Source organism: Carcharodon carcharias, chromosome 14 (assembly GCF_017639515.1).
Source record: "Carcharodon carcharias isolate sCarCar2 chromosome 14, sCarCar2.pri, whole genome shotgun sequence".
In the NCBI taxonomy this organism is placed as follows: Eukaryota; Metazoa; Chordata; class Chondrichthyes; order Lamniformes; family Lamnidae; genus Carcharodon; species Carcharodon carcharias.
In genome coordinates this window covers 65492057-65514302 of record NC_054480.1, presented here as the reverse complement: position 1 = coordinate 65514302, position 22246 = coordinate 65492057, and the positions used below count along the sequence as shown (strand labels likewise).

The 22246-nt window shown below is 43.9% G+C and overlaps 1 protein-coding gene across 1 annotated transcript in view; it reads right to left on the bottom strand.

Moving 5' to 3' along the window:
- The window catches only part of LOC121287539 (solute carrier family 12 member 5-like), a 426506-nt gene that overhangs the window by 46155 nt on the left and 358105 nt on the right, over nucleotides 1-22246 (bottom strand). The window contains exons 14-17 of the mRNA XM_041205472.1: nucleotides 17288-17386; nucleotides 14798-14917; nucleotides 4860-4964; nucleotides 4246-4414 (exon numbers count right to left, since the gene is read on the bottom strand). Of these exons, the coding sequence (XP_041061406.1) occupies nucleotides 4246-4414; nucleotides 4860-4964; nucleotides 14798-14917; nucleotides 17288-17386 (493 nt within the window). The remainder of the gene's footprint in view (nucleotides 1-4245; nucleotides 4415-4859; nucleotides 4965-14797; nucleotides 14918-17287; nucleotides 17387-22246) is intronic.

Sequence of the window (22246 nt, the reverse complement as noted above, 5' to 3'; positions counted from 1 at the left end):
TGAAAATCTACTTAAAAACATCCACAACATATCTGCAGTAATTATAACATGTTTTGATAAGCAAGGACATTTCTGACAACAAAATATATTAAAAAGGGGGAAAAACAGTGCCTGCTTTAAGGGACAGGAAAACACCAGTAATTGATAATAAAGCGAAGAATACTTAAAGAAACAGGTGTTAGTTCCTGAAAATTATGAAAGCAAACCCAATCTCACCCACCCCCTCCCTCCCTCAGTATTTTAAACAGCACAGGTAGGGAGAAATGTTTTGTGGATCTACGTTTCTTTGCAAATGCTTTATAATGAAAGTCAAAGCTATCAATTTGCCATTAACAAATTTGGAATTAAGTGTATGCCAGTGACTGTAGCTAGAAAGCTGTGGTGTACTTTGGGTGCTATATCTCATACTGCAAGGAAATCTTAGAACTCACCGTTTGTGTGGGTTTACCAGATTAAATGGAGCAAGTACTAAAAGCTCTTGCTAGAACACTTGTCTGATTAAAAGCTACTTAAACATGGTGCTGTCATGAGATTTGACTGTTGTATCATTGAAACTAATGGCCATGACAATATACGGACACAACTGAGTGCTGTTTAATTACAATGTTAAAGACTGTGTAAATCTAAAGCAAGGCAATTAATTCAATAAAATTAATGTTTGTGCCTGAAAACCAACTGCAGAAGTTGAATTGAAAATGTGATTATATTGGAGAGCATTCCCCAATATTGAGTTGATAAACTTATCACCCAGTGTGAAACTGCTGATTTAGTTGATCTCAACTCAGGAAGTGATTGGTGATTGACAATTGTCCTTTGCATGTCTAGGCTGGGGAAACATGGAAGGAGACAAGAGGCTGAATTTAATAATCATTGCGGTGATACCCATTTTGTGTAGAAGTCGAAATTCATGGACAGTGGCTTCAGGAAAGGAGAGGACAACAGAGAATTAGCCATGGGAAGGATAGAAAAGTAATTTTATACAGAATTTTCAATTTTTTTAAATATAATGTTGAAATCATGTATTGGTTAAAGAATCAATTACAGCTGTGTGGAGGGATGATGTACTAAATGAGGCCATATGGGTTGAGCTCAGAAATAAAAAAAGGGGCAGCCACACTGCTAAGAGTGTACTATAGATCCCCAAACAATGGAAGAAAGTTAAAAGAGCAAATATGTAGGCAGATTTGAGTGCAAAAACAATAGGCAGTAATAGTTGGGGACTTCAACTATCCTAATAGCAATTAGGATGCAAACAATGTGAAGGGCACAGTGGGCACAAAATTCTTGAACTGCATTCAAGAGAACTTTTTTAGCTAGCATGTGACAAGCCCAACAAGATGGGGTGCAATTCTAGATTTAGTCTTTGGAAATGAACCTGGGCAAGTGGATGAAGTAGCAGTGGGGGACCATTTTGGAAATGGTGACCATAATACCGTTAGATTTTCCATCATTATGGAAAAGGGCAAAGAACAGAAGTGAAAGTTCTAAAAAGGGGGAGGACAAATTTGACGAAGCTTGAGCTGAGCTGGTGAGAGTGGACTGGATACAGCTATTAGGAGGGAAAACAGTGTCAAATCAGTGAGAGACATTCAAAAGCAAGATTCTACAGGCACAGTATAGACACATCACCACAAAAAAAGATGGTACTCAGATCTAGAGCCCCATGCTTATCCAAAAGCATACAGGCCAAGATAAAGCAGAAAAGAGAGCTTATGACAGTCATATAAGACTTACTCCTCTAGGGTTTCTACAGGGGTGAAGTGGAAATTGGGAAGGCAAAGAGAATATGAAAAAATATTGGCAGGTAAAATCAAAGAAAACCCAAAGATGTTTTACTAGTACATTGAGAGAGTAACTAAGGAAAGGGTAAGGCCTATCGGATATACATGGTAACTTGTGCGTTGATGCTGAAGATGGGCAGGGTTCTCAATGAGGACTTTGCCTCTGTCTTCATTAAGGAGAGGGGTGATGCAGACTTTCTAGTTAGAAGAGCAGTGTGAAACATTAGATACAATAAGCATAGTGAGTGAGGAAGTACTGGAGTGACTGACCACCCTCAAGTCACCAGAGCTTGATGGATTGTATCCCTGGCTGTTAAAGGAAGCCAGGGAGGAAATAATGGATGCTCTGATCATTTTCCAATCCTCACTAGATACAAGTGAGGTACCAGAGGACTGGAGGTCTGATAAATGTTTTACCATCATTTAAAAAGAGTGCAAGGGATAGGCCAGAAAATTATAGACCGGTCAGTCTGACTTCAGTGGTGGGCAAATTATTGGAATCAAGTCTGAGATGGGATAAACTGTCACTTAAGTCATTGACAGTCAGCATGGCTTTGTTAGGGTAAGATCATGTATTACTAACTTAATTGAATTTTTTGAGGAAGTAACTAGGAAGATTGAGGGTAGTGCAGTGGATGTTGTCTACATGGATTTTAGTAAGGCATTTGACAAGGTCCCACATGGCAGACTGGTCAGAAAAGTGAGATCCCATGGGAAAAAGGGGAGTGTGGCAAGTTGGATCCAAAATTGGCTCAGTGACTGGAAACAAAGGGGAATGGTAGATGGATGTATTTTGCGAATGGAAAACAGTTTCCAGTAGTGTAGGAGGCATGGTTACAAAATTTGCAGATGATGAAAATTGGCTGTGTACTTGATAGTGAAGGAGATAGCTGTTGTCTCCAGGATGATATCATGGGTTTAGTTGAGTGGGCAGAAAAGCGGCAAATGGAATTCAATCTGGATAAGTGAGGTAATGCATTTGGTGAGGGCAAACAAAGCAAGGGGATGCTCCATAAATGGGAGGATATTGAGGGGTTGAGGAAGTGAGGGACCTTGGAGTGCATGTCCACGGGTCCCTGAAGGTGGCAGAACAAATGGATAAGGTGGTAAAGAAAGCACATGAAATGCTTTCCTTTATTGGATGAGGTATTGAATACAGTAGCAGGGACGTAATGATGGAATAATGTATAAAATGCTGGTTAGGCCACAACCAGAATTGTGTACAGTTCTGGTCACAATATTACAGGAAGGGCATAATTGCTCTGGAGAGAGTAGAGAGAAAATTTACACGAATGTTGCCAAGGCTTAAATTGCAGTCATGAGGAAAGATTGGATAGGCTAGGGTGGTTTTCCTTGGAGCAGAATAGGCTGAGGGATGACCTAATTGAGGCACCTAGATAGTAAAGACTTGTTTCCGCAGGCTGAGCGGTCAATTATCAGGGGGCATAAATTTAAGGTGATTGGTAGAAGGGTTAGGGGGAACATGAAGAAAAATGTTTTCATGCAGAGGTTGATGGGCATCTGGAATTCACTGCCTAAATCAATGGTTGAGGCTGAAATGCTCAATTCATTTAAAAGGTATTTGGATCTGTGTCTGAAGCACTGTAATCTGCAAGACCAAGTGCTGGAAAGTGGGATTAAAATGAATGGCTAGTTTCTTTTTCACCTTTTTTCTGGCTGGCACATACATGATGGACTGACTTAAATCTTTTTCTTCTTGAGATATTTGAATGAAGTACTGACAAAACTATATATTTACCACTGTTCTTACTTTCTAAATTGCTTACAAGTCTAGCCTGCCAATAATTCCAGACTTGCATCAAATATTGGATCAAAGATTTTAAATCCTGTAAACTAGCATCAAGCTGTCCAAGTTCTGACTTTTGCAAAGCTCTTCCCCGGTTGGCAAACTCAAAGTCAAAGGATGGCTGGTTTGGGAAAAGGTAAAATCTCATACTGTAGAGGACACTCTCCTGAAGTTGTGTTGAGGGAAGAGAAGCAGGAACTTTCCTTCACATCTGATGTGACCTGGACTTGCTTGACAATGCCATGCCCTAAATGAAAGTGAACTGTTCTGAGCACTTAAGGTCCCTTGTCTGGATGCACAAAAACTTGCCAAAAAAGAGTTAAGGAAGGTTGTAGACTACATTAGTAAATCCCTGTACTTATCAACACATTTTGAACTTAATTGATATTCTCAAGCCAAAGGAGCTTTTTCACATCAAAATTGTATGAGTAAAGTATATTTATCTACCAGCCTGATGAGGTCTTTATATTCCATAATACAGCTTTTACTGACTTTAGTAAACAACTTTACACTGTTTATACCAGCGTCCTGGGACCTAGTTGCTAATTCTCAATGAACATAAATTAGAAACTCTTCTCCAAACAAGAATCACCCATATCAAACAAAGCTGAAGATATGCAGAAAAATGTTAGAGGATGAAACTAGATTAGTGTGTACCTCTTCAGCCCTTTGGGCCTGGGTGTGATTCTCCAGGAAGCTGCCCTCCAATACCGTGCCCACAATGGTGAGTCCTTTCCCAGCCTTTAGCTGGCAGGTGAAAGTCAGAAGCTGTGGATGTTTGACATTCTGGTCTTGGTCCACCTTTACAAGTACTAGGAGCTGGGGCCTACGAGCAAACCAAATTATTTTGGTCAACCCGACATGTAACAAAAGAACAAAGCCCATCCAAACAGGCTGATTCTACATTTAGAATACATTTATCAATTATAACTGGAACCAAGTTTTCAGTATATAATCCATTCTATCAAGCTTTGTTGGGAGAGTAATAGAATGGTTAATGCAGTGGGACCAATTCACATGTTCACCCTGAGGTAAACAAAACATCCCCTTTATTCAATCACTCCAATTAAGCACACACAGCAGTGTATGGGGAGCAGATGTTTGTACTACAGGCTTTGTTATTCAAAATGTCTTACTAATTGCCAAGTAAGTAGAGCTCTTGCCTTTAATTGTTGATGGTTATGAATTGCTGGCAGGCTTGCAGATGTTAACCCAAAGCAATTTTGCTAGACCAGGATATTAAAGCATAGACGTTTAAATTGGCCACTAACCTCCAGTTCTTGGTGTGAGGAGGACCTTCTTCAAGCCTGAGCAGAGCATATCGAGCTGCGCTGAGGGACAGACCACGGATGCCATCTCCCCATTCTTTTTCAGCTCTGCACAAAGGAAATCAGGATCATCAAAACATTCTGCTGCTCACTTCCATATGAGAGAATCATATAAACCTATGCATAGCCAGTCAGTAATGCATTACTATCTGAATGGACAGCAGCAATATTGCAATAATACCTTGCACAAAATTGTTCGGACTGCTAACTTGTCAAGGAAAATAAAATTACCTTGTAGGACTAGTCATGTGATTGTGATTCTCCTCTAGGTTAAATATCATGAATTATTTTATTATTATTCATCTTTCTGATGCTGCCAATCAAATGGGTAATGTTATTCAATTTTGCCCCTTATCAGTCTGTTTGGTCTGTTTTCATTGAATTACCGAAGCAGTTGCTTTCAACACCTTCAGGCCAAATTTTATTAATAGCTTTACAACGTCCTTCAAATTTTCTAGGGTCTAATGGAATTCTTCTTTGTTGTCAAATAGTTTCAGTGTCATGTCACTTTGCTATCCATTTGTCTCGAAGGATATTCAAGGACTTGATGTCGAATGGCTGCCTTCTGTGCCATAAATGACTCTATGACTCCATGATCTATTCCTGCTATCTTTACTCAGTTCAAGGCCCATGTCCTTGTGCATTGCCTGCTATGGAAATAAAATGTCATACTTATATAGTAATGCAGCCTAATGGATTTCAATGACAGAATAAAACCATCAGAGCTAGTCAACAGAATCATCAGTAATTTAGTTATCGTCCATTAGACGTACAGGGGGCAGGTTTATTATGCCACTATGACACATTTTCAGGCAACAGCAGAGCAGCCATTGTCTGACAACATTTCTAGCACTGTCTGGTGAGACCTGAATGGATCCACCCAATTATTAGTAGGCTCATCAAAATCATACATTATTTCTGGAGTGTATTTCTGGTCATTAATGCAATGGCAATGTGTCTCTAGCGCTCAGCATTGCTATCACAAGAGGGGGAAGAATGAAACTGAGAATGCCAAATTGAGAATCAATTGCAGGGTGATTCACGGTGCTTAAGTTAAAGAAACCATTTCAACCACTGGAGACGTTGTAGCCGTTTCTCACCTCTAACTAAGATGGGTGATCCAGTAGTGATGGAAATAGCACAAGGCCTGTTAGCAACACATGAACCTGAACCAAGACGATGTGCTGGGGTTAGCTTTCAGCAAGGTGGTAGGGGAGGCGTGAGGTGTAAAGTTCACTGCTAATGATTCAGCAAATTCCCACGTTTAAAAATAAATAAATTCAGACCAAAGTTGGTTTTGCATTTATATTCACCAGAAACATGTCTAAATACATGTACTGTACTTAACTACATGTGTTTTGTTTTGTTTGAGATGTGCTAAGATAGCCAACACAGCAAATTAGTTCTTGCCAGTAGTACACTAGTAAGACTACTGTGGATTTATACTATAAACACAGGAGAAAACACAATGCCACATCATACATTAAATATTACTATAAATCAGATTAAATGAAAAATTGGCTCTGTCCTTGCTTATTTTTTAAGCATGCAGCCACATTTGTCATTCAACTACTCCTATTCTCCACCTTATTAGAAATCTCTCCATTTTGTTCTTTTGCTGTCTTGCCCCTCTCGCACCCTTCTCCACCTCTTTCTTTCAGTATTTGCTTAAAAGCTGCTTACCTCCAACATGAGTTCTGAAGGAATATTTCAACCTGAAACGTTTGGGCCAGATTTTTTTGAAGTCATGGTCATGGCTGAGAGCTCAGACTTACATCAGTTTGTTGAAACAGGCCCACACAAGGGAAAACATTGCTTGTTTGTTAGTGCTTCCTTTCAGATCTATTTTTTCATTGACTCAATGTCTACTTACATACGAACAAACATATGAATTGGTGTAGAAGTAGGCCATTCGGCCCCTTAAGCCTGCTCTGCCATTTGATCTAATGGCTGATCTAATTGTACCTCAACTCCACTTTCCTGTCTATTTGCCATACACTTTGACTCCCTTGTCAATCAAGAATCTATCCAACTTTCCTTTAAAAATATTCAATTGCCCTGCCTCAACTGCTCTGTGAGGAAGAAAATTCCACAGTAAAAACCCTCAAAACATTTCTCCTCATTGTTGTCTTAAATGGGAGACCCCTTATTTCTAAACTATGTCCTCTTGTTCTAGTCTCTCTCTCTCTCAAAGGGAAGCATTGTCTCAGCATCCACCCTGTCAAGTCCCCTTACACAAGAAAGCTCTTGTAGTTTCTGCTATTAATAATTTAAAGGTGGGGCTCATGATACTTTTATGGGGTTATAGTAGCAGCTTTTTTTTTGAAAGAAAGTTATGAATGGGTGGGTTGGTGCAGTCTGTAGGTTTCTAGCATTCCAAAAAATATTGAAGTCTGACAGACCAACACAGAAGGAAGGTGATTGATTGGTTGCTAAGCATTGTCACTTTTACTCTAATCAAAACTAGAGAATTCTAATAGGGGTAAGTATAACACTGAAATACTAAGCTAATACTCAGCTAATGTGAATGACTCTAACCTTTATTGCACAGGCAATGAGTGGACTTTGCACTCAAAGGAAAGGGTTATTTCAGACATCCGGGATGGAGGCAGCAGCCCTGCCATGTGGTTGAAGCTGATCTTTGGCAGCCTTGCTGAAGGAGCGTTGGATCAAGGCGTCCCTGATGTCCCTGCCTCCCTGGAGGTAATCGGGGGTTTGAATCTCGCCATCGCAGATGGTGGAATTTGAATTCAATAAAAATATGGAATTAAAAGTTTGATGATGACCATGAAACTCTGTTGATTGTTGTCTGTTGAAACATTGTCAATTGTTGTAAAAACCCATCTGGTTCACTAATGCCCTATAGGGAAGGAAATCTGTTGTCTTTACCTAGTCTGGCCTACATTTGACTCAAGATCCACAGCAATGTGGCTGACTCTTAAAATGCCCTCTGAAATGGCCTGTCAAGCCACTCAGTTGTAACAAACTGCCACAGTCACAAAAAAGGAATGAAACCGGATGGACTACCTGGCATCGAGCTAGGCACCGGAAACAATAACTGCAATCTCTGCCCTGTCAACCCTGCAAAGTACTCCTTACTAACGTCTGGGGATTAGTGCCAAATTTGAGAGAGCTGTTTCTCAGGCTAGTCAAGCAACAGCCTGACATAGTCACCCTCGTGGAATTATACCTTACAGATAATGTCCTGTCCCACCAGCAGGGGTGGTGGCACAGTGGTATACAGTCAGGAGGGAGTTTCCCTGGGAGTCCTCAACATTAACTCTGGACCCCATGAAGTCTCATAGCATTAGGTCAAACATGGGAAAGGAAACCTCCTGCTGATTACCACGTACTGCCCTCCCACAGCTAATGAAGCAGTGCTCCTCTATGTTGAACACCACTTGGAGGAAGAACTGAGGGTGGCAAGAGCACAGAATAAACTCTGGGTGGGGGACTTCAATGTTCATCACCAAGAGTGGCTCGGTAGCACCACCGCTGACCGAGCTGACCAAGTTCTAAATGACATAACTGCTAGATGGGTCTGTGGCAGGTAGTGAGGGAAAATCATACTTGACCTCGTCCTCACCATCCTGCCTGACGCAGATGCATCTGTCCATGATAACATCGGTAGGAGTGACCACCGCACAATCACTGTGGAGACAAAGTCCCGCCTTCACTTTGGGTATATCCTCCATTGTGTTGTGTGGCACTAATACTATGCTAAATGGGTTAGCTTTCAACCAGATCTAGCAATTCAAGACTGGGCATCCATGAGGCCCTGTGGGCCATCAGCAGCAGCAGAATTGTACTCGAACGCAATCTCATGGCCCATCAAATCCCCTCCTCTACCATTACCATCAAGCCAGGGGTTTATCTCTGGTTCAATGAATAGTGCAGGATGGCATGCCAGGAACAGAACCAGGCATACAAAAATGAGGCGTCAACAATGTGAAGGTATGACACAGGACTACTTGCATAAACAGCATAAGCAGCAAGTGATAGACAGAGCTAAGGGATTCTAAACTAACAGGTCAGATCCAAGCTCTGCAGTCCTGCCACATCCGGTCGAGAATGGTGGTGGACAATTAAACAGCTCACTGGAGGAGGAGGCTCCACAAATATCCCCATCCTCAATGATGGAGGAGCCCAGCAGATAAGTGCAAAAGATAAGGCTGAAGCAGTTGCCACAATTTTCAGCCAAAAGTGCCGAGTGGATGATCCATCTCGGCCTCCTCTGGAGGTCTCCAGCGTCACAGATGTCAGTTTTCAGCCAATTCAATTCACTCCACGTGATATCAAGAAACGGCTGAAGGCACTGGATACCGCAAAGGCTACAGGCCCTGACAATGTTCCGGCAATAGTACTGAAGACTCATGCTCCAGAATTTGCTGCGTCCCTAGCCAAGTTGTTCCAGTACAGCTACAATACTGGCATCTACCCAGCTATGTGGAAGATTGCCCAGGTATGTACTGTACACAAAAAGCAGGACAATTCCAACCTGGCCAATTACCACCCCATCAGCATACACTCCATTGTCTGTAAAGTAATGGAAGGGGTCATCAACAGTGCTACCAAGCAGCACTAGCTTAGCAATAACCTGCTCAATGACGCCCAGTTTGGGTTCCGCCAGGGCCACTCAGTTCCTGACCTCATTACAGCCTTGGTTTAAACATGGACAAAAGAGCTGAATTCCTGAGGTGAGGTGAGAGTGACTGCCCTTGACATCAAGGCAGCATTTGACCAAGTGTGGCATCAAGGAGCTCTAGCAAAACTGGAGTCAATGGGAATCAGGGGGAAAACTCTCTGCTGGTTGGAGTCATACTAGCACAAAGGAAGATGATTGTGGTTGTTGGAGGTCAGTTACCTCAGCTCCAGGACATCACTGCAGGAGTTCCTCAAGGTAGTGTCCTAGGCCCAACTATCCTCAGCTGCTTCATCAATGACCTTCCTTCCATCATTAGGTCAGAGGTGAGGATGTTCGCTGATGATTGCATGATGCTGAGCACCATTTGCGACTCCTCAGATACTGAAGCAGTCCATGTTCAAAAGCAGCAAGACCTGGACAATGTCCAGGCTTGGGCCGGCAAGTGGCAAGTAACATTCGCGCCACACAAGTGTCAGGCAATGCCCATCTCCAAGAGAGAATCTAACCATCGCCCCTTGTTGTTCAATGGCATTATCATCACAGAATACCCCCACTATCAACATCCTCGGGGTCACCATTGACCAGAAACGGAACTGGACTAGGCATATAAATACTGTGGCTACAAGAACAGGTCAGAGGCTAGGAATCGTGCGGTGAGTAACTCACCTCCTTATTTCCCAAAGCCTGTCCACCATCTACCATGCACAAGTCAGGAGTGTGATGGAATACTCTCCACTTGCCTGGATGAGTGCTACTCCCACAACACTCAAGAAGCTTGACACCATCCAGGACAAAGTAGCCGCTTGATTGGCAACACATGCACAAATATTCACTCCCTCCACCACCGACACATAGTAGCAGCATTGTGTACCATCTACAAGATGCACTGCAGGAATTCACCAAGACTCCTTAGACAGCACCTTCCAAACCAACAACCACTACCATCAAGAAGGACAAGAGCAGCAGATGGATGGGAACACCACCACCTGGATGCTCCCCTCCAAGTCACTCACCATCCTGACTTGGAAATATATCGCCATTCCTTCACTGTTACTGAGTTAAAATCCTGGGACTCCCTTCCTAACAGCACTGTGGGTGTACCTACACCACATGGACTGCAGCAGTTCAAGAAGACAGCTCACCATCACCTTCTCAAGGGCAATTAGGGATGGGCAATAAATGCTGGCCCAGCCAGTGAAGCCCACATCCCATCATAAAAACAAGATCTCCTATTGATCCCTGGAAAGAGCTGGATGCATAGAAGTTGAGGGCCACTGTGACCTTCAGAGCCACTGACATGGGTTGTCCACCCACAACAGCTGGAGCTGATCTCGGGCCCAATCATCTGACAAATGGAGGTCATTGTCTCCCTTGAGGGGCAGAGCCTTCTTTGGCATTGCACCTCGGACATATTGAGGCAGCTGCATCGCCATCAGTAAACTCTGGCAGCAGGATGGTGGTGTCTTCTGCGGCCCCTTCCACTTTGGATTTCCTTCTGGCCCTGCGCACCTCATGCCTGCGCCTCTCCTCCCACCAGTTGCTCTCCTGGAAGCTGCATTGGGACAGCTGGCTTCCTCTCCCTTTTGCCCCTCTCTTCCTCCTCAGAGGAGGTGCCTCCAGCAGAGACCACAACCCCATTACCAGGGTAAGGGAAGGATGTCTGATACCTGGAAGGGTCCACACGGTCTGAATCCTCTGGGGGCCTTGGAGACACCAAGGAGTCCTGAAATGAAGCCTGGAAATGCTAAGAATGAAGCCCCGTACAGAGATGAAGCTGCCAAGTACCAATAAGTCACCAGCAGCAAACTATCTCCAAAACTCCTCACTACCGACACTGGCAATGTTGCTCACCCCTTTTATCAAACCCGTGGATGAGGTTTTTGAAAATGTCAGCTGGCTGCCTGCCTGCCTTGCCCATGCGATGAGTGTGAAATTGCATGGGCAACGAAAAATTGGTGTCAATTGATTTTTAATGGCCTTGAGCGGCCTCTTAATTAATGGCAGATGCGGCTTTCCACCCGCTTATGTATGCCGACCGACTGAAATATTGCGCAAGTGTGCAATGATGTCGGGACGCTCAACCTACGACATCGTGCGTTATTTTATGTCTGATCAGGTCGAGCACACGCCCGACTGCAGGACATAAAATTCTGCCCTGCAGTTTGGAAAGACAGACAGGATGGCAAAGGAGGAGGGGTAGCCTGAGTGTCAAAAATGACATAAGGATATTTGTGAGAAAGGGTCTGGCCTCTGAAGATCATGAAGTAGAGTCAGTATGAGTGGAAATTGGGAAAAGTAAGAGTCAAAAAACATTTGTGGAAGTACTTTATAGGCCCCCTAATTGTAGTTACATCATTGGGCAGAGCATTAAACAAGAAATTATTGGAGCCTGCACCAAAGGAAATGTAATAGTCTTCCCTTGGACTGGGACAATCAAATTGGCAAGAAAGGTCTAGAAAATGAGTTTGTAGAACATTTTCGTGTTTAGTTTCTTGGAGCAGTACATAATTTTATTCCTAGTTGGTTCCACGATCTTAGATTTAGTATTGTGTAATGAAGCCAGGTTAATTAGTAATGTCATAGTAAAAGATCCACTGGTAAACAGTGACTATAATACCATGTTGAGTTTGAAAGTGACATATTCCAACTGCAAACAAAAATCTTCAACTTAAAGACAATTACATTGGTATGAGGAAAGGTTAATAGGTAAATAGGGTAAAAAAACTAAAAGTATTGGAGGTAAGTGAACAGTGGGAAGCATTTAAAGAAACAATTCAAAATCTTCAAAATACATTCCACTGAAGAATAAAGACTCAGCAAGAAGAATCCATCCATGAATCACTCAGGAAGTTAAGGATAGTATTAGATAAAAAGAAAAGGCTTACAATGTTGGCAAGAATCAATGGCAAGTCTGAGGATTGGGAGTGTTTCAGAAACCAAGCAAAGGACCACCATAAATTTGATAAAATGGGAAAAAATAGAGTAAACTAGCCAGAAATATAAAAACAGATTGGAAGAACTTTTGTAAGTGCATAAAAAGGAGTAGCTAAAGTAAATGTTGGTCCCTTTGAAGCAGAGACAGGAGGAATTATCATGGGGAATGAGGAAATAGTGGAGACTTTGAACAAATATTTGGTGTCTTCTACTGTGAAGACAGATACTAAGGGCAGCATCTTCTGGTCGATGAGTGGGGGCGGGGCAAACTCGCCAATGTGTAAAAGCCTATTAAGGCCATTAAAAAACTAATTAAGATGATTAATGGACCTGCCCGTCCAACCTTTAGGTTGGCGGGTAGGCCAAGAGCCCAGGTGAGCTTCAGAAGAACCATGAAACCTCATCCACGGGCAGGATGAGGTTTCATGAGGATATATAAATTCTTATGAAATGTTTCAATAAAAGTTATGGACATGTCCCAACTCACGTGACAGTGTCACATAATGGGACATGGCAGGGAAATTCTTTTATCACCTTTATTTAAAGTTTTCAATCGGAGCCGATCTCCCCGAGGCAGCACTTAGCCTCAGGGAGATTTGCGCGCTCTTGCGCATGCATGCATGAAAAAGCGCACTCCCGGCTGAGGGAATACCCCCGCCTGCACAGGGAGCGCACAGCGCTTACTGGCGGATGTGATGCTGGGTGGGCCTTAATTGGCCTGCCCATGTAAAATGGTGGTGCCCCCCGACCGGGGGCGCCGATCAGAAAGCTGCCCGCTCCTGCACTTCCCCCACAATGGGGGGGAAATGTTGCCCTAAGTTCCTAACCAGAAATAGATGATAATTTAGTGGTTAAAGAGAGTGACGAAATTGGAGAAATTAATATCAACAGAGATAAATATTGGAGAAACTTAAGAGACTAAAATCCGACAAATCGGCAGGACCTTTTGGCCTACACCCTAGGGTTCTAAAAGCGATAGCTGCAGAGATGGTGGATGTGCTAGCTATGATTTTCCAACACTCCTTAGATTCAGGAACGGTCCCTTTAGATTGGACGTTGGCAAATGTTTCGCTATTCAAGAAAGGAGGTGGAGAGAAAACAATGAACTACAGGCCAGTTGGCCTAAGATCAGTTGTTGGGAAAATGCTGGAATCCATTATTATGGAAATCTTAACAATGCACTTAGAAAAGCACAATATGTTTAGAAGAAATCAACACGGTTTTACTAAAGGGAAATGGTGTTTAACAAAATTTATTAGGTTTTTTTGAGGATGTAACTAGTAGGGTAGATGAAGTGGAACCAGTAGATGTAGTATACCTGGATTTCCAAAAGGAATTTGATAAGACGCCACACAAAAGGTTAATAGGAAAAATAAGGGCTCATGGAGATGGGGATAATATTTTAGCAGGATAGAGGATTGGTTAACAGATAGAAAGCATAGAGTGAGCATTAATAGCACTTTTTCAAGTTGGGAGACAGTGAAAAGTAGCTGGGGCCTCAGCTACTTACAATCTATATTAATGACTTAGGTGAAGAGACAGAGAGTAATGTATCAGTTTGCTGATGATACCAAACTATGTGGAAAGGTAAGCTATGGGGTGGACACAGAGGCTGCAAAGAGATATAGATAGGTTAGGTGAGTTGGCAACAAGATGACAGGTGCAGTATTGTATAGGGAAGAGTGAAGTTATTCACTTTGGTCATAAGAATAAAAAAGCAAAATATTTTTTAAAAGGTGTGAAACTTGTAAGTGTTAATCTTCAAAGAGACTTGAGTGTGCTTGTACAAGGAACGCAGAAAGTTAGCATGCAGGTGCTGCAAGCAATTAGGAAGGCAAATTGCATGTGCCATTTATTACAAGGGGATGGAGTACAGGGATAGCGGAGTGTTGCTGCAATTGAGGGGAGGAAATTTCTCGACGACTCCTATTTGCGTTGAAGATGAAAATCCAGTCCATTAGCTCTATCTCTCTCTGCAAATGCTACCTGACTTGATGAGTGTTTTCCAGTCTTTTCAGTTTTTTAGTAGTTTTCCAGCCTCTGCACTAATTTGCTTTTGCGCTAAAAGTCAAATTGTTATCCCAACAATAGTGAATTAAAACCTTGATCAGCATGAACAAGACTGAGCTATAAAGCCAATAAATTCTGTTCAGTTTAGTAATGATATCTGCAAGTGGTAGTTTCAATATTGGCAAGACACGGGCAGGTGGGGAATCAAGGGGTACAAGGAGAGTATTTTTATATACTACGGTCCAGAGTTTCACTTTGCAATGACTTGTACAAAACAAACACGGAGACTTACCCATTGAACTCAATGTATTTGTAGATAAGTCCAGCAATTACCATGGCCACTATTGCATAGTACCAGGAACAAATAAACATCAGGGACAGGCACAGGCTCATTCCCAGGAATGACATTGTCCTGTTTAAAAAAAGTAAAAGCTTGTCACAAGTATAAAAATGTAATGCCACAGACACGGTGGCATATTTTGTTCATTGAAGCTTGTTATTTGTGTTCAGTTTATCAGCCACTTATTTCTGTTATTTATTACAGTATAGAATTTCCATAATTTTGCCATTTGCACTTCAAATAGGTATTTCACTGGTTGTAAATGCTTTGGGGCATCTTGATGTCCTGAAAAGCAGTATAGAAGTACAAGTTCTTTGCTTGTTCTGCAAAAATGGAAGAGCTGTGGATGAATTGAGAACATATATTTGAGATCTTACTCTTTTGACCAGCACTCACTGGTGAGGGATGGGTGTGGGGGGCAAGGGGGAGGGAGGCAGTAGCCTCTACAGGTTATCAATGGCAAAAGTATTTTGCTAACCTGTATGGATGTGCAGAGGGCTTGTTTTATTTTTGCACTCTGAAGATAGCGGATCTAATGACAGTGCTGTTGGATATTTCACTTTTCTGTTGTTGGCACTTTGTGGTCAGAGTTACCCAGGAAATGACTTCCTGAGGAGGGTTTTGGTGCCTGTAATAACACTGATGCAGATCATTTACACAACAGAGCTGCCAATGTTGGGGCATTAGTATCAGGCTGTTGTCCAAAACCATCAAACATTAACTTTCATTGATTTTCTCAGTACCTATTTTTGTTTTCTGAATAAGTTCCACATTTTTTAACAAAAAATTTATTTTAACGGTTCACAAGAAATATAAAGGGCTACTGGGGACACCATAAAATCACCCTCACTGGAGCTGACTGAATGTACTGTAGCGGTTGGAGAGAGTTCAGAATATGTGAGAGGATGAACCAGGAAGGCTGGCTCATTAAGGCTGGAGCTCTCATCAGTTATTTTCCTTTGCCTTCACCCAGCTGTTCATCCAGAAGAAAAATCTTAAAATGGCCTAGTGAAGATGGCCATTAACAATCTGAATGAACTTCACGCATGAGTGGCATTGCTCAGCTGAACAGATAAGAGTGCCTATAATAGGAAGTGACAGCTCAGTTGAGGTCTCATTGCCCTTTAAGGTTGAGCAAACCTGATTTGCAAGTTTTACTTTTCCTTCAATCAGTTTTTGCAGCATAAAGCTATGCCAATAGTTCCACTTTGGATGGATGAATAGTAATATGTATAGTTTTTTTAATGGTTTATCTGTCCTCTCACACTATCACTGACTCCTTCTTGAGATTAGTTCAACTAACACTGGCATCTTCTCTAAATGCCCATTCTTTTAGATATATATACAGATAGTGAACATTAATAGGTTATTTGAAGTGTCCGAACTCTACATCCGCACAAAATATTTCCAGATGGTGTTGCTGATTAACAATACAAAAGAAGGAAAGAAAGAAAAACTTGTATTTAAATTGCATTTTTCATAGCCTCAGGATGTTGCAAAGCATGTTACAACCAACGTGTGCTTTTTGAAGTGCAGCTATTGAGCAGATGTGGGGAACATGACAGCCAACCTGCACACAGCAAGGCCACACCAATAGCAATAAGAGGACCAGGTTTTTCTGTGATGGAATACTCCCCACTTGCCTGGATGAGTGCAGCTCTGACAACACTCCAGAAGTTTGACACCATCCAGGGCAAAGTAGCTCACTTGACTGGCACACATCCACAAACACTCACTCCCTCCACCACTGATGCACAGTAGCAGCAGTGTGCACCATTTATAAGATGCACTGCAGAAACTCACCAAGGCTACTTAGACAGCACCTTCCAAATCCACGACCACTACCATCTAAGAAGGACAAGGGCAGTAGATGCATGATAGCACCACCACCTGGAAGTTCCCCTCCAAGTCACATACCATCCTGACTTGGAAATATATTGCCATTCCTTCACTGTCGCTGGGTCAAAATCCTTGAACTCCCTCCCTTCCAGAAGGAAAAACCAGTTCGGACCAGTATTCTTATTTCCCAGCTTTTACAGTTTTTTTTTTGTTCTGGGTTAACGGCATTGTGGTATACCTACACAACATGTAGTGGTTCAACAAGACAGCTCACCACTACCTTCTCAAGGGCAACTAGGGATGGGCAATAAATGCCGGCCTAGTCAGCGATGTACACATCCCATGAATGAAAAAAAAACACACATTCTAAAGCACCTGATATCTTCTGTAGAAAATATCCGTAACACACTCTGAAGTACTTGTTATCTATACAACACAGCAAGCAATCTGTTATTCTCTACGTAACATGCACTGAGACATCTGCAATACTTTATGTGACACGCTTTGCTTTATTCAAGTGTGTTTTTTAAAAAATGCTTTTGTCAGAATAACACAAAAATAACAAGGTCAAAAATATGGTAGATTAGAGAAAGTGTGAAATACCAGTGGTAATATTTGAATCGGGGTCTCCAGTTGGGGGTTCGGAGTAGCGTCTGTAGAGCGCAGGCCAGGTTCACAAACATGTAGCACATCAAGAAAAACCTGAGGACAAAAAAAAACACATAAAGTCGCTTCCTTCGTTATGCAAAGAATGCACAAGAAGTTTAATGAAATAAAGGCCACATTCTAATGCAGCCCACAAAACTTAATCTTACAGGGGCACCAACATTTGAAATCTGAGCTTTAGAATTCCAGTTCCAACCAATATAACCAATATTCCACCCAATACATTAACCTATCTTTTCTCTTGCAGTTGCTTAGCGAGAGGCTCTGCACTCCAGCATTTTCTGATATTTACTTCAGATTTCTCACATTCACAGATCATCTTTCCATCTGTCTAGAGAGCCTATCTGAATTAATACAATACGTTCATCAATATGAATAAATGCAATATGATGTAATTGGGGCTGGGTTATTACAGGTCTGTAAATATAGTGCACAGATAGCTGTTAAAGGTTGCTTTAGAGAGCAATGAAGGAACTGGGGGTCATAGTGAATAAAACACAAACTGCTCAAAATTCAGTAGCCCCCTTTTTTGAGTGTACGGTTCTGATTTGTATGTATTCTCCACCTGGTGCCAATGAGGCAGGCAGCATGCAAACTTAGTGCTGTGTCCTTATTTGCATTATTGTAGCACTTAGGTTACCATGACCCACACTTCTGGCTGACTGAATGCTCAACATGGGGGCAAGCAGCATCCATGGCTAGCATTTGTTCAAGCCGGCCTATAACTCTTAGAACGAAGATGCTGCTGACTGACTGTAGTCCAATTGGCTGCAAGTAGAAGCTAAACAAATAGAGCACCCAGGAAGAGAAAGGGCTCTGGGGTTCACAAATGCGGTGCTGGAAGCCTTAAAGATGGAGGTGGTCAGGAGGAAAGAGGCCATGTTTCTGTGGTGGTTGTGGGTGGGGGAGGGGAAGTTGTTGCGGGAGGCGGGCAAGAGGCCTTCTTGAAACATCCTCAGAAGGGAATGGGAGCAGGTGGCGAGGTAAACTCTCAGCCCTGGACTAGCAGCAGTGCTGTAAGAAATTCAATGACCTCACCAGTTGGTCAAAGTCAGTGGATGCATCTTCACATGACATGCTCTCCCAGCACAGCACAAACGCCCCCGCTTTCAATACACCAAAACCCTATTGTTCATCCTGCAGCAGTCCCCAGTGATCAGGACTTAACATTCAGATGCTCCAGCTCACCTTTCACAGACCATGATGCAAACCTCACACATAACTCTCACAGCCTCCACATACATGCAGCTATTCAGCTTTGACAGGCATATCACCCAAACTCAGAGCAGCACAATCACTGACATTCTTCCTTCTTTCTTGCAGGTTGCACTCAACAGAAGGGAGCAGAGTACAACTGGCTGGGTATGTAGGCATGCCTATATCCTCTGAGCCCTGTGGAGGAGATGCTTCTGCATCATGGGGCTGGTTATGGCAGAGCCCATTGTATTTGATGTCGCTGAGAACATTGAGAATGATGGTCCGTTCCTGCCTTATGCCCCTTCTCAACTCCTACCTCACTCTCATTCTGCTGTCTGACATTAAGTGCAAGCAGATGTTGGTGTGACCATGGACCTTTTGATTTCTAACCACTCCTCATTCAACTCTCCCTTCCTGATTTTTTTGCTTTAAACACCCAGGAACTGATGCCTACCCAGTCAAAGCAGCTTCAGGGTGAAGGGTGAAAGTTACACCACATCTTTAATGAAGGAACACTGTGATTTGATGTAATTTGCAACCGCTAGTTCGGATACTGCACAAACTTTAGGGGGTGAAACAGAGTTGAGTTCTGAACATGGTGTGTCAGTGGCATGAAAGGGCTGCAGTCAAGCTACAGGGAGAAGATAGTTTGTGCATCAGCTCAATGGAGGCCAGGCTGCATGTGAGCTCTGCTAGAGGAAACTAGATCAGTACATCGATGGGGTGGCCTATAGGAGAAGGCTGATGTGCGCACACACTGAGATGTTTGGTGCTTTGGCAGGTTTGCCAGAGAGCTTCTTGCCACTGAGGAGTCTGGTTCCAATGTGGTACAGGACATTGTGCAGAGCATGGAGCCCATCCTTTCCACCATGGAAGTGGCAGCCAACTTTGTGACACCATTTGTGGACACAGCTGGAATGCAGTGTTTGGTGGCCAATGTCTCAGATCCCATGGCAGTACAGGAAGAAGCCACCCAACCTTTCACTGCTGTAGTGGAAGCTCAGACAGAGCTCATTGCTTCCATGTTGGTTCGGACTGCTGCCATGACTGCAAATCTCTGCGTTTAAAGGGACATACAGGCTCTTGCAGCAATCTAACAATCTGTGCTCCAACAGGTCACTAGGGTTGGCAGTGATGCAGTGCAGCATGAATCTGCAGTCTTCTCTCAGGCTGAAAGCATTCATGCACTTACCATTGCTATATTACCAGTGCTCTTGCTTGTGCCTCTCAGTGAGCCAGCTGTCACCCATGATGAGGTGATGCAGTCTAAAACTGGGAGCTCTAGATTTGGAACTGCTTGAGTGTGTCGAATAAGACCATCTGAAGGTCTAAAAGCAATGTGATGAGGTCATTGGAAAAGCACACAGGGTTTTAGAGTGTATTGCTATGGCAAAGCAATAGAAAAACAGGAATGCTATACTTTGGTTATACAAGACATTGATACAGCCATATTGAGAGTGCTGTAGCCCCATGTGGTCCATAAACATGGTGGGAAAGAATGTCTAGTGCAGACTGACTAAAATGATGCTTTGAGGGTGTCAGCTATAGGATAGGCCCAAGAATTGCACTTCTTTCTATGGGTTAGAAAAGATTAAATTGAGATGTTTAAACTCAAAGTAAATAGATTCTGTGCACTGGACAGATTATTTGTTCCAGAGGGGAATGGGAGAAATAGGAAACAAGAATGTGTAGAATGAGATAAGAGTTCAGTTCAATGTTGGAAGCAGTTTATTTCCACAGAACATAGAGTCATAGGACAGAATTTTCCATCTGGCGGGGGGAGGGACGCAGCAGGAGAGGGTGCAGACGGGCGCAAATCCACCATCTTTGCAGTTATCTCTTTTAGAACCCTAGGGCCCTGGGGATTTGTTGGATTTTAGTCCCTTAAGTTTCTCCAATATTTATCTCTGATGATATTCATTTCTCCAATTTCCTCATTCTGTTTGGCCACTGGGTTATCATCTATTTCTGGTTCGGAACTTGGGGCAACATTATCCCCCCGGGGGTGGAAGTGTGGGCCCGGGCGGGCAGCCTTCCAATCGGCGCCCCCGGTCAGGGGGGCGCTGCCATTTTACATGTTTCGCAACTCCCGGGGATGGCGGGAGTGGGCGGGCGAAGGCGAATTGGCAATCGCCGCCAGGTTGAATGGCGGCCCGGCGGCCTGTTTAAAGGCCAAGCTGCAGCCGCTCCAAGACTGCTGTACATGGCCAGAGGTTGGGGTCAAGGCAGATCCAGGCTGGCCATGCAGGAGGGTAGGGCGGGTGGTCAGTGTGCGCCCAGGTTTTCGGACAAGTGCCTTGCTGCTCTCCTCAAGGAGGTGGCAGCATGGCGGGAGGTGTTCGTCCCCGAGGACAAGAGGAGGCCACCCCACTTGATGAAGCGTGCGTGGAAGGAGGTAGCAGAAGTTGAGAGCTCCAATGACATGGTGCGGTGCTCATGGACCTAATGCCATAAGTGCTTCAACGACCTGCTGCGCACAGGAAGGGTGAGTAGCATGTTGGCATCATTCACTTCACCCATCATGTAAGCTTCTCCCCTGCTGGCGCCCCACCCATGTCTGATTGGCCTGAATGCAATGAGTCATTGACGGCATGTGTCCTTAGCTGGGCGGCTTGGCAGGTATTGCCTATGCGTTGGTCAGCCGGAGAGGGTGGTGATGAGATGGGTTCTGCATTTGCAGCATGCGGTGGTCTGAGGCCCAAATGACTGTGGTGGGGGCAACCTGGAGGATCTGGGCCCAGGCGCAGTGCTCGAACTCCAGGGCATGTCAAAGTCAGGATGATATGGTGGGAGGGGATGTTCAAGGTGGCGTCGCACAGATGGATCTGCTGCCCTCTGCTCTCCACGTCATTGTGCCTTACTGCGGATGTTTAAACTGTGTGCTCCCAAATGTGATGAAGGCAGCATGTGGCCAAGGGTGAGAGGGCGGGGAAGGACATACCTGGCATATTTGTGTGAGTGTTTGGCAGGAGTGGGGTAAGGATGCATCGGACCTCTGCAATGGCCAACTGGGCTTGGGGTGGCCCAGCCGTGAGGAGATTCATGGTACAAGTATCAATTAACAATGTTCTTTCTTCATTTCCAGGAGAAGAATTCTTAGAATACTGCCAAGCGGCTGAGGACTGGCAGTGGGCCAGTCCAGGTAGTGCTGTTTAGCCATTTCAAGCAGGAGGCCCTCGATCTGGAGAGGCGCCATGTGCCCAGGTCCACCAGAGATGGAGAGGTTAGGGTTCCACGGGCAGGTATGTATGACCAGCACTCACATCACCAGTAGTCTTGCAACAGCCATGGCTGTGCTGATTGTTGAGTGAGGGAACGTGACCAACATGGATTACTCATTGCGTGTGGAATGATGAGCACGTGATGATCTGGGGGACAGGCATGTACATTGACATTGCCCGCAGGCTAACTGATCGGATGTCCTTACTCTTCCTTTCAGCATCAGCGGTGCAGGGCCGGGACCCGGAGCAGCAGGGGCTCCTTCTGACGCCTGAGGGCCATGAAGTGTCAACATCACAAGCATCACACCATCTCTGCCAGGCAGGCACCAGTGCAGATACTGGCACCAGATCTTCGGCTAGTGTCCTGGGGCACAGCGGTGAGGGCACTTCACAGATGCTGGAGGGGCTGATGGAGACAGAGAGTGCCCATAGCGCCAGCAGTCAGAAGACTGCAGGGGACCAGGCACATGCTCAATCC